Here is a 13000-nt window from a genome sequence, read left to right on the forward strand (position 1 = left end):
TGTAATAGGTAGCCCAGCATTGGTGTCCATGGTTCCTGTCCATTGCATTTTATTTTAATGGGGAATTTGAATGTGATATAGTGGCAGGCAGGCATGCATCTACATCAGTACATGGGGAAAAAGGGACAAGCTAATGCACAAAGGTTCCATTATTAAATACAATGACAATGTCATCTTGTAATGAATAAATTAAATTGAGGCTCCCCAAGCTATCTGGATGTGATCTCCTTATGCTCAGCACAGAAAGTATGCTAATATTTACTTAATCCATAAAAACCAAACCCCACTTGCATAGGAGACATGATTACTGAGAATTTTAAAATATAATTTTCACAACCCAATGTGTTATGGCCACTTCAAGTTTGTTTTTGAGTATCATAAATGAGCACTTGTCCATCGATGTCTTTATCTGTATTTGAACAATGTCTTGAGAATTTGGGTATGGTTTTCTATTGCATTCCAGATGTTGACATTCTCAAAAATCACGACACTGTTATTGTGTACGGTATCAGTGGTCTAGAGGGAAGCCTACATTGCACAAAGGTATTGGGACATGCCCGAACACGCACGAAGGGTTCAGCTTCGGCCTACCTCGGCTTTGTTTTTGTAAAACGTAAACATTACGGACCCGGTGTATTTATGGTAATCGAAAACTCATTAAATGTTATGGTAAGTACTTATTTTTCTAATTGTATGAGGTTATTAATTTTGTAGTTCATAATTATTTATTTTTCAGGTTGCAAGGTTGACGTAGGCTCACGTTAGCAAAGCTTACAGGATCGCTAGAAACGTTTTTGTACGTGGTAGCAATTTGCTTAATTTAATTGGGAACATTTAAACGATTATTTACTACCTACTGAATACCTATTTTATACTTATTTTAACACCCATCGAAAGTTATGTTTAACAATTTTTGCTTGTTAATTGAAGTGTTCATGTGTACTCAAGATTTTTTATTGTTTGCCTTTTTATTACTTACGCCTATGTGGATTGATATAGTTCTTGAACATTAGGATGGTGCATTAACGATGTTAAATAGTGTGGGAACAGTTTACATCAAAAGCTCTCAGTTATGTGACTGGTTTCTTTTTCACATGGCCTTAATTTATTCTCAGTTATGTGACTGATTTTTTTTCCACGTGGCCTTAATTTATTCTTTGTGATTGGCCGATGTGTGATTGATTGTTTGGTGTGTCACGTTGGCAAGTACTCTCTGCATAAACAACACATAGCCTTTCAATTAATCAGCTTCAATTGAATAAAAAAACTGTGCAAATAACTTAGGTTTTGAACCCACCTTAATTTACTTGTATTGAAATGCAGTTGGTTCACGAACCATTTTCTTCCTTACCCCCTATAGGCTAGCGTCTCTGCCAAGAATTTAATAAATAGCCTATATAGAATGTCACAAAGCAATTTCATATTCTCCTTTTCTCTAAAAACAACCTCTCCCTAACTTTAATAATTCAATACTGGAGGTTGTGGGGTACTTTTCACTTCCTGATACTTCCCTGTGGGCTTTGAGGTTCAGTGCCCTAGTCTGGCATTCAGCCCTAATATTTTAGTATGATTTACATCAGAATTTTGCCCGTGGTCCAGGCTGTGGTGTCGGAACATTCATTTTTGGATATTTTTAGATTTAATTACATGATTTCGACCAAATGCAGTAGCATTGGTCAATTGGTTATTGCAAATGTTCCTTTTTTTTGTGCTGTAAATATTTTGTGATCAAAAGATGTAAGTCATTGTGTTAGTTCAATTTTTGGGAAGAAATAAAAACCACTTGGAATCATTAGAAGCTTCAAGACACTTTATTTAACTTAAAAATCAATGAAGGAAACATTTTTTTTGGAACATAACTATATTATAAATGCCCAGCAAAAATTCTTAAAGTGTACGTATATGTGCAATTAGACTGATGTCATCTAGTTAGTGTTCTGGATTGTTACAAACGCTGTCCATCATTTGCAATAATTTTTACAATAAACAGTAGTTCATTGTTATCAATATTATTAACAATGTTTCTCTTTGTATCTCAACTTAAGTGAGATCTTTCCCTTAAATTTTATTCTGATCAAAACATTTACGCCTTGCTTCCCTTGTACTTTCATCCTAAATGTTTTGCTTAAAATCTCAGAATATAAATTTCACTAGAAAAAATTCAAATATTCATTTCTGCACTGCAGGGGGATAGGTGTGACCTCCGGTCCTACGGAGATAAATAAGCCTACTATGGTAACACATGTCACTTTAAATGAACATACATTATTGTTTTTGTAATTTTTTTTTTAATTATTTCATAATTTTTGCATAACTGAATGTTTGCAAAAATTTGTTTGGAAAAAGAAGTGAAATGTGTGAATAAATAAAAAAAAAGCACACTTAATAAATAAGATACCAATCAAACCATACATATATTTACGGTATGAAATATAGTATTGATCTGTTGTGTATTATGTTGCCATAAATATTTGTTCACCATACTGTATCTGTTGAGCACTTTTTTTATATGGTTTATTCACTGCATCCACAGTGGGCCCACTTGAAAATTGTTTCTGTTTGTTGCAGGCATGTGGAGACATGTTGCTTATATATTAAACCTTGGACGCCCGATGCAAATGAAGAATTAATGAATTGATCCTCGTTATAACTGTGCGTTTGTTTGATTACACTTAAAATGTTATTTCTTTGTTATGATAGTTATTAAGAATGTTAAAATAAAAATTATTTTATGAAAAAAAAAAAATTAATAACCTTTTACTTCTCAAATGTGGGTGTTTCAGATGGATAAATAATGCTGTCAATTGTACAGAAAGAAAAGTGTAAAGATTTTTTGCTGAACATTCATAATAAATGATTTCACAGTTTAACTTGATAGGTATCTTTAAAACACATGTGCAGCTATTAGCACAAGAAAAAATTTTTAAGATTAAATGCCCTTAAAAATTATTGTTTACATACTCAATTTCATAGTACTGTTCATGTTACAGGACATAAATTATTTCATTAAAAACTGTACACACATTTTAATGAAGCACATAACCTTTTACATATATGGTATAGGTTGGAAGAAAAAAATGTTGATTTAGGGATACATTCACCCAATGTCTAAATATAGATTAAACCAATATACAGTACATGGATAGGGTTTTTCTTAGGTGGGGCTGTTGCAGATCTAATAATACAAAAGAAAGAGATGACTGTTGACCTTGACATTTTCTAAATGTTTATTACTCAAAGTCAAATTTCATAAATAAATATAATCTTTTTGATTGGAAATTTAGGCTTAACTTTCTTATAAATTAATGTATTATTTCTAAACTGAGCATTACCAAAACAAACCTTAGACAGTAATATTTTCTCTTTAGATTCTACCACCAGGTGACACTCCTATGCATCTACATAGTCTAAAATCACACTATTTTATTACGAAAACATCAGTATCTACCTATATGTACAATGACTTTTATTGTAGGGAACCAAATCTATTTACTTCAAATGTTAAAAATGTTGTTATCTAGTTTGTTTGCAAAGTTATCTTTTCTATTCTGGTAACACACTAATATAACATGCTATAGATACAAAGAGAAATATGTATTATAGTGAAACACTTATAAACTAAACAATATTTGTGTAGAGAAATTGAATAACAATTTTCTGGAATGCTTGTAACAAATCAATCTACCATAATACATACTTTATCTCAACTTTGTGTAATATTATGTACTACAATTAATTTTTTTTTAGGTATTAAATTTATAAATCAAATTACTTAATTAGTTCTAGAGTAAGTAATTATACATTTTTACAGTTTGGCAAATATTCTTGTTATAAATAATGTGTCTGTATGAATGCAATTACAAATATCAAGGACTTTGGATAAGTAACAGAAATACCTATTCAACACATTTAGAATGGAATTCATAAAGTTGTTGACCGGAGCGCTGCTCCCGTAGTAATTGTGAATTCTCCAGCTGCTCAGTAGAGTGGTTGGGGCCTTCAGGCAGAGGGATCTAGCTTACCACAGGTTTAAATGAAAAAGCAAGTGCCGTTTTAATGTTCTTCGCAATCCCTGTGCATGAGGCTGTGGGGCCTTTCCCCTGTGACAAACCATTTGAGTGAAGCCCAGCTCCACGCACGTCACGTTGACCCTAATCTGTCCAGACGTAGCGATGTAAAGTCCATAACTCATAAGGTGTAAACTCACAAGGACATATCGCGGCAATTAAACTATAGTCGGGTAACAGAGGAGACTAGTGACGAAACACACGTTGACAATATGTACAAGATAGGCGCTCGAAGCCGGAATGTTAGGCCTAAACACATCCCTACGCACCCACCGTATAACCCGCAGAGTGGTCTAGTAAGGCAAACTATGGACTGGCCATGGTGGCGTATCCCTCCAGCTGCAGTACGTGAAAACTATATACAATACTGGTGCATGACCCTGATGCTGACACGTCCACTCTTACGTATACGTAACTAGCTAAGACTGAAGTTAGATATTAGGTATACACCGTGCAACCCATAGAATGTTCCAGTAAGACAGGTTACTGACTGTTTCGTATAACATAATCCTAAACTACAATTCCTGGAAGATATTTACAACACAAAGGCGTAGCAATGCTGAAGACATGTTTGTGCCTACATAAAGCAACTCACTAAGACTGAAGATAGAGAGTGGGCGACTGACTGAAACAACTAGACTGACTTGTTATAACAGAAAATAACACGGTCCTAAGTAATGTACCAGCTGGTCGATGGCACAAAGGTCATACTTCTCATAAGCAGCGACACTGCGTCCTCCGATGCTTGGCGTGGTGCCTGCTTGCCTGCCTCCTTATAGGTGCTCATCATAGAGATTCCTACTTGGTGGTTGTAATCTTGAAATGTAACCTAGAGCATATGTTGTACGAACATAAACTCTCAGAAGTGATGGCCACCTGTACCTTATTTCTGATATTTGCAAATATTTCTTTTTGTACTATACCAAGCAAAATAAACTTGGCAGTACATAGACAACAGTATGTACAAAATCTCAAAACACGAGTATAAAACTATTCAAGACAAATTTGATATCACATGGTAAATATGAATATTTAAAGTTGTTTTGAAAGGACCTTATTTCTGCTAGTTGCCAATGTTCCTTTTGTTCCTCACAAAAAAAATGCAATACATAAACAATAGTATGTACTAAACCTCAAAACACAAATTAAAAAAAAAATGTTTATATAGTCAGTCACACAATTATTCTCTTCACTGACTAACTGAACCTAGTCCCAGTGGTATAATCAGGATCCTATGTGGTTTCTGGTTCAAATATCATCTTGAATAGGTACATACATTGTTTTTATATTAAGTTTTAAGCAGTCTTCCACTAAGCCTTCTGACATGGTGAAAATAATGTTGTGTAAAATAAAATAAATTGGAAAAAACTTCTGCTTGATCAACATTTATAGGTATGCACGTGCTGAGGGTGACATGCAGTTTACTACACAAGAATTGGTGACACAGGCAACTTGTTAATAGTGTGTCTGTTAATGTTTACTCTCACTTAAAAGCAGGATTGGCTAGAAGTATGGTGAAAATTTTAGCATTAAAGGAATGAAATAACATAAAAATCAATAGTACATAGGTGGCATGTGTGGAAGATTTTCATAAGTTTAGTTGCTTGGTTTCTTCAATGTCACATCACAATTCCCGTATGTTTAGAGAAAGTATTTACAGTTTGGTTTTAAAATTTCATTGATTTCTCTCAGGTTTTTTGAAAGCCAAAAAATGTTTTGCTTATGAAAGGTTAATTTGAACTGTCACTCCAGTTCTCACCCTGGTCCTTCGCTTTTTGCGCAAGGGCAACATCTTATATTTTTCTTTTATTTTTTTAGAAGCAATGCTTGCCAAAGGACTTAACTGTATAAGTGGTAACCCAGATATTTTTTTTATTTTGCCCTCCATTTCTGTATGCATTTTTCGCAGAACTTCAATGTTTTCAGAAAAAAATGTTTTGTCTTTGCATACATAAGATGATTCAATCAACATTTTGTTGAAATTTCTAAATTCACGCTGATATGATGATATGCTAGAGCTAACTTCACTGGCTTCTTCTGTCGGTGTGGATGTACAATTTACTACAGTTTCTCCTGTCGAAATGTTTTCAGAATTTGCAGTTCCTGTGGAGAAAGGATTTCTGATATCTGTTGTAGTACAATAACTATTATTTGAATCTAGTGTGATATATGGACTTTTAGTATATGCAGAGTTCAGCTGAAGAAAACTCCAGTTGGGAAAGAATTCAAATATTGCACACATATGTTTGCAAGGAAATCTGAAATTCATGAAGTCTGTGCAACTACAAGTAGCACTATCAAAATTAACACAGTAAAATTTATTTTTATCTGTTGAACTCTGAACTCTAAAAATTCCTTTAGAAATTTCTGTAATGTATTCCTTGCAAATATCAGATCGAGCAGCACTTATTCTGGTGAGCACATGTTTTATAAAGTTCTGTGGTCGGTTTATCAAATATGAGGGTATCTCTGGATTAAACATCTTAACAGTAGAATTCTTATAGCAGTATTTTCGGTACATATCTGGTAAGTAGCTGTTAATAACTGTCTTGAGCATTCCTGTGAGGGATTTATCAGAATTGTGACAAAGATATGAATGCTTTAACACTTTATTCTGACTTTCAATTCCATTATTGGTGTGAATAATGGTGACAAAATCTTTTTCACTGAAGGCCTGTACCCACCTGTGTTTATGAGGTAGCCAATGGGTAGCCAAATAGTCAGCTGCTTTAGGGTTTTGTTGCATGATGTCATTACTGCTCATTACTTCTAGATTAAGGTCAAACTCGTGCGTGTCTCTTGAAGATGCAATAGCACGCCACATACTTAAAATCTCTTCTGAATCACCAGATGTTACATTACCACTCTTCTTGACCCACCTTAACCATGCTTGCTCTCTGTGAAATGCACATAAGTAAACTGTGTTTCCAGGAAAGGTCTTTTCAATTGCAACTATTTCCATCTCACTGAAGTCTGTCATCCAGAATTGTGGTTGCCATTCAGGAAGCCATTCCTTGAATACATTCAAAGCTTCTGCAATTAATGCAGTGCTTTCAGATTGAACTACAAAAGTACCAACAACACTGTAGCCAACATTGGTCTTCACAGCTAAAAAAAAAAGTGGCAAAGCGTATTTTGTAGTCTTGTAAGTGGCGTCTAATAAACACATACTACCATATCGCAACAGCAACTTCTGTTGCCACTTTGTTTGGTGACAAAACAGTAAGGGTGAAACTTCACAATCAGAAACTTCTTCATACGGTCTGTAAAAAAAACAGTCCTCACTATTTTCAAGTTTCCATTCATTAATGGTACGCTGCAGTACCTCTTGGTCCATTTGGTCTCCCTTCTTTGAAAATATTTCCCTGTAAACATGTGCATAAATTACTGACTGTTCTGGGTAAAAGGCTTTGCTGAGCCTGTTGGATGTTTTGTCACCGGAAAATTTACTTCGCACATACTGTTCAAGTAATAATTTCACATCCCTTGTGGCTGTAACACCTTGGTCCACAAGTCTCTTAATTTCTGCTACAAGGTCTGGATGGATCTGCTGGCACAGATGAGCAGCTGTTGGTGTGTGGTTGTGGCTCTCATCTGTGCTGATTTTAACATAGTATCGAAGGTAGCTTGTAATGGGTACTTTTTCTCTTAGAGCATCCTTCAATTTCTTCACCACCTGAAACAAATGTACTTATATCAGTTACATATATTGTAAAATGTTCCCACGAATTTGCAGTGAGGTAAGAAATAAATATAAGAAGAAACAAAATAAAATCATAAATTGCACAAGAGATATAGTGAGTTTAGCAGCCATGTTGAGCTTACAGTACTTTTGTAGAAGTGTTAAATAGGCTATAACAATTAGGCAAACTTTCCAAGAACACAGGAAATCAAACTACAGATTTATCAATGCAGACCTGGTTGTTTTAAATAATGATATTTAATCATTATAAGTCAATGAAACCAGTAGAAATAATAACCTCCAAGAATTATGTAAAGCTAGGTCATTGATCTAAACTTAAAATAGGGTATAAATATAATTTAAAAAAATACTACTTTTAATAATTATTGAGATAAATGTTGTGCACAAATAAGTTAATATAAAAAAAGATCCATTTTTTATCCCAAAATATGTACAAGCACTAAAGATTTATTATGTTTTCTATAAAAATCAAAGTATTATTTTTTAATATTTGAGGCATAGAAAATCATTACAAAATGGCTGTGCGAATTTGACCGTGATGATGTTCACATGTCTCAGCTTGTAGTTCATCATGCAGGAATTTAAATTAAGAGTTATATGGTACAAAGTATTTTGTTGCAAAGAATCCTCCCAATAGTTAACAATATTGTATCCCACATTAGAATGTTTAAAAAAAATATTTTTTTTGTCATAAATGTTGTGTTTGTATAATGCAGTTCCAAGTTAAAAAAAATACACACACTTAACATTGTTTTATAACAGATCTTTTGTGATTGTGCACAGAAAAGCTTCAAGAAGTCATGTGATCTCCAATATTGCAGAGGAAATCAAATTATTACTTAAATATAATTATTTGTGGAGAGGGTTTGAGTTTTCATTGTGAAAACGACCATTTTGTTATCACATGAGTGCTCCACCCATGAGGAGGAAAGGAAGTGATAGGGAAAATGCTATATATGATTTCATATTATAGGTGACCTGATATTTCTCTGAGATAGGTATTTCTGATGACCTATTTCATATTCTAATTGCAAATGTAAAATCATTCATTCTCTATTTCTTGAAGGAGAGAATTTAATTTAAATTAGATACCACAAGTGAACATGTTGACATAATATCTGCAGCCTATGACAGTAAAAATTCAAACCACTCAAACAATGAATGATTTTTTTTTTTTTTTTAATAATCTCTCTACACATAATTGTCCTTTAGAAAGAATGAAAAAAGTGTTAGCTTAGGAAATAAGTATGTGTTTTAGGTACTGAACTTACGGCACATTTTTTTCTCTTCGAGTCTGGCGAGGTAAAATCTGGATACACCCTTACACATTTTAGTGTCATCCTCGCTTGACAACCAATTTTCTTTGAACTGTGAATCAGAAATTTTTTTTTCCTACAGTTTGGGTGATCAGGCTAAAAAAACAATAAAGAAAGAAACAGGCACATTATAAAATGTAATTGATCTATTTGAAACTTAACACATCACAATTTTTGCTGTAGAGTGATGATGGTTGAAGATCCCATGAAGTTACAATCGTGATGACTATGAGTTGTACCTCTTTGTTACAAAAAATACTTTGGGGAAGCTACTGTTGGAAAGATGGTTTTGCTACCCCATGGCTGTTTCGAATTGTTAAAAACAGCTGTAAAAAATATTATTAAATTATTTTAATTTGAAAATCCAATTCAATGCAATTTCATGAGACAGTTTGATAAAGAAAATATTTTCTTAGCTGGGTCAGTCCTATGTTAAATACTATTAAAATTCAATTTTAAATTAGGTACAAAACATACTTATACTATAGCATAGGTAATAGAGATTGAAATGAAAACAGGTTGCCCTCCGAAAATTTAAGGATGCAGCTTAAGTACTGTAATGAACAAATGAGAATATGATTTTCTATTACAATACGTATATAATGTATTCCAGCTAATCAGAACATTTTGGATTTACTTCCAACATACTTTCAAGTTAATAAATGCTCACTACTTACAATTCTACTGGAAATTAAGACAATTTTTTTACATCTAAAGAACATATCAGGATAAGCAGTTTTACAATTAAATAGCTTATTCAGTGGAAAACGAATTTAGCAAGATATAAAGGTTCAGACTAACTGGAATACACTATAAATAGAATATTTGCTATACAAAATGCCAGCTTCATACACCCACACAAACAATACATAACTTACCAGTTGCTCAACAGTCTCTTTAGATTGTCGATAACTGGATCCTTGGGCACATTCCATGTACAGGGATTTTTCATACATGAAAGGAGAGCCAAAGAACTCAATTGCTGGGCCATGTAATAACTTCCCCTGCTTGTGCTGGAAATGGATATTTGGTTTATCTGAAATAAGGGATAGAATAAATTCACAATGCACTGTCATATCGAACAGTAGAAATTTGTTGACAAAGTAATTTAAGACATACACAAACATTTTATGTTGGAGAATTTGCTAAATAAATGCCTACAATTATGAAGAAGACTGTGCTGACGTTAGCTCCATCTGGTGGCTCTATCCGGCCGCTCGGGAAGGTAAATGCTTCGGACAACGGCCTAAGTCATTAGACGATACTAATAGATATTGCATCCCAGTTTAATATTTTTTACATTAAAATGTGCAAGGATACCGATTGAGCTGGTACTATCACCAGAGACTGAGGGTCTCAGAAGAGAGGTATTTATGGTATTTAGATGGGCCTCTTTGGTAAGTAAATTTAGGGGGGGGGGGGGCATGTGATGTAAATATATTTGGCGAAGAGAAGTAAAAATATACAAATAGAATGTATTGTATGTAATGTGATAATAATAGAAACAATGTAATGACAACAATGTAATGTTGATTGAAGAACTGTTTAGAATGAAATGAAGGGGAAAAAAAATTACCCTTAAGTGTTATTGTGTACCCTCCACAAGGAATTTTTGGAGGGGACATGTCCCCCCCCATCCCCCCCGCCAGAGAGGCCCATGGCTATTTACTACAATAATTATTTTATTTTCACTCACTTTGTCCTGGTGTAAACTCTACAATGTTTTTTGGGTAAAAGTTCCATATTGCGTATCCTGGTGTTATATGTAATTTAGTTTTTGTATCAGGTTTCGCACTGTCGTGCGAAACATGTCTGCGCTACGCGCCTCCCTACTGCAAAAATAATAAGCGTCATGTACCACAGGATCATGTGTACAGGATCAAAGGTATATTTGGATACACCAGGATACGCAATACGGAACTTTGACCGTTTTTCGCTCACAAAATAATATTTTATAAATAGAAGATGCCTGTAGGAAGGTTGTTAAGTATCAGCTAAATCGGTATCCCTGCATATTTTGATGTAAAAAATAAAAAACCGTGATGCAATATTTAGTAGTATTAATAAGTAATTTAGTCCATTGTTGTCCCAAACATGACCTTCCCGGGCAGCTGGATAGAGCTAATTTAAGCACAGTTGAAAAGAGCCCTTGTTTACAAAGTAATAGTCATTGCCAGGAGATGAAGAAAATTATCAACAATGCAATAGCTCTTGCCTTATAGATTGGTGGGAAAATGTGGCCGGAAATCGCAATTAAAAAAAACTTGAAGGTGCGAACGGACCCTTCGTGGAGCATAACAGTACTAAATTTCACGGCTCCAGGTCTCGCCGTCACCGACAACTCAAACTACATACAACTCTCGTTTAATAAAAAAAAATTAAGTTCACCTGCTGTGGCATAGTTAACACTGCTCCGCACACAGTATGAATATCCTAAAAGTAGCAATCCATCTGTAAATGTTTTAAAGCCATCTTCTGTGTCCACATACCCAACCAAGTATTCTTGTTTATTTTCAAGGCATTCCTTAAACAATTTTAATATTTCACTGCTCATGTTTACACACTATTTCTAAATTCCCGCGCGTTTTGTCAAAAGGAAAATTAAAAACCCGAAGTTAACCGAAGGTGACTTCGTGCGTGTTCGGGCATGTCCCAATACCTTTGTGCAATGTAGGCTTCCCGTGGTCTAGATAATCATGTGGTATTACATTAACTTAAAATACTTGATACACACAAGAAAAAAAATCGCATTCAACCTCAAACAAATGTTATAGAAATAAAAAAATAATATACCTATATACAATACACTAACATATTATAATAGAAAATTCCTACTTGTATGTTGCACAGGAAACCGGTATTAACATAATGAACAGCCATGAGACTTGACCTGTGCTCGTATTGTGATGTACTTTTCTCCTTATTTAATGCTATAGTAAGTATATATGGCTGGTGCTTGTTTTTTGGACATTTGCAAGAAAAAAATGTGCGCTTGAAAACCCTCAAAAGACATGTAACAATTTTATGTTATAATTAATGTCTTTTTCTTCTTAAACACACATATACTAATTTACAGAGGGTCTAAATATGAAACAATGCAGTCTTAATACAATTTCATCATATAGCTTTATAATCGACATATTGTTTTCCATTTCACACAAGCTCAACATAAATGAGACTGGACTAGAATCGGCTGTCCTCACTAAACAAAAAACTTGTCTGACCAGCCTAAATGAAGTGAGATGGTGGTGTAGTAGTGGAATATAAATGGGAATGAAACAAATGTGCAATGAGAAATAGTCTTTAACATTGCAATGTCACTTTCCCTAATTGAAAGACTTATTGTATCAGACAAGAGCTCAAATTGATCCAGCTTCCCTAACATTGAGTGGCCAGTGACTTGCTGAAGATAAATAGTGGCAGTCCATAAAAAATCTGGTTTCCTTAATTTTTTCTATAGATAGCATGTTAATCTACCTAAAGTTCGTGGATTAAGCTAGGTTTTATATTTGTATTCTAATACTACCAAATTGACTAAATAGCCTAAGGATAAAACAACAAATACAATATGGCAATAGTATATAGGGTCTCTAAAATCCAAATTTTCAAAGTAAATACACAAAATAATATTAACACAACAGTACTTCCACACAAACTATATTCAAATGAGATCACAAATTTATTGTAAACAAATAATATAAATAATTTTATAATATGCAGTACAAAATTTTAAAATAATATGAATGGCGAGTTATACTTTGTACAAAATAGAAGGTAGCTAGTTTGGCCTAACTCGTCAACAATGAAGTCATTAGAGATAGAGAAACTTATTCAAACAGACAATAGGGTTTTGGATTGTAACTTCTATGATCTATGTTATGAAACCAGCCAAGAATGCACCTGAAGTAAGTTAA

At 33.8% G+C, this 13000-nt stretch overlaps 1 protein-coding gene and 1 long non-coding RNA gene across 3 annotated transcripts; one reads left to right on the top strand and one right to left on the bottom strand.

The window, feature by feature from the left end:
- LOC134533816 (uncharacterized) lies at window positions 1–5425 on the top strand. The gene is made up of 2 exons (XR_010075396.1): window positions 1–669; window positions 2569–5425. It is a non-coding gene; the product is annotated as an uncharacterized LOC134533816 (long non-coding RNA).
- Window positions 5426–5535: 110 nt separating this feature from the next.
- LOC134533814 (uncharacterized) lies at window positions 5536–10866 on the bottom strand. Of its 2 annotated transcripts, none has more exons than XM_063371497.1 (3): window positions 9965–10866; window positions 9042–9138; window positions 5536–7743 (listed from the first exon to the last, which is right to left on the bottom strand). In XM_063371497.1, the coding sequence occupies exons 1-3, from the start codon at window positions 10075–10077 to the stop codon at window positions 5788–5790; spliced, it is 2166 nt and encodes a 721-aa protein (XP_063227567.1). In that variant the 5' UTR covers window positions 10078–10866; the 3' UTR covers window positions 5536–5787. The 2 variants fall into 2 exon arrangements, with proteins under 2 accessions (XP_063227567.1, XP_063227566.1); XM_063371496.1 differs by having other exon boundaries at window positions 9042–9182.
- Window positions 10867–13000: the final 2134 nt, after the last annotated feature.

The sequence above is a fragment of the Bacillus rossius genome, chromosome 7, assembly GCF_032445375.1.
Source record: "Bacillus rossius redtenbacheri isolate Brsri chromosome 7, Brsri_v3, whole genome shotgun sequence".
Taxonomy (NCBI): domain Eukaryota; kingdom Metazoa; phylum Arthropoda; class Insecta; order Phasmatodea; family Bacillidae; genus Bacillus; species Bacillus rossius.

Bases quoted from the DNA above. Each gene is read 5' to 3' on its own strand.
- LOC134533814 (XM_063371496.1), bottom strand. From the start codon at position 10,213: ATGTTTGTGTATGTCTTAAATTACTTTGTCAACAAATTTCTACTGTTC. The intron at 9,183-9,964 runs GTAAGTTATGTA...TTGTTTTTTTAG, and splicing joins AAGAGACTGTTGAGCAACTG to CCTGATCACCCAAACTGTAG. The intron at 7,744-9,041 runs GTAAGTTCAGTA...CATTTGTTTCAG, and splicing joins CGAAGAGAAAAAAATGTGCC to GTGGTGAAGAAATTGAAGGA.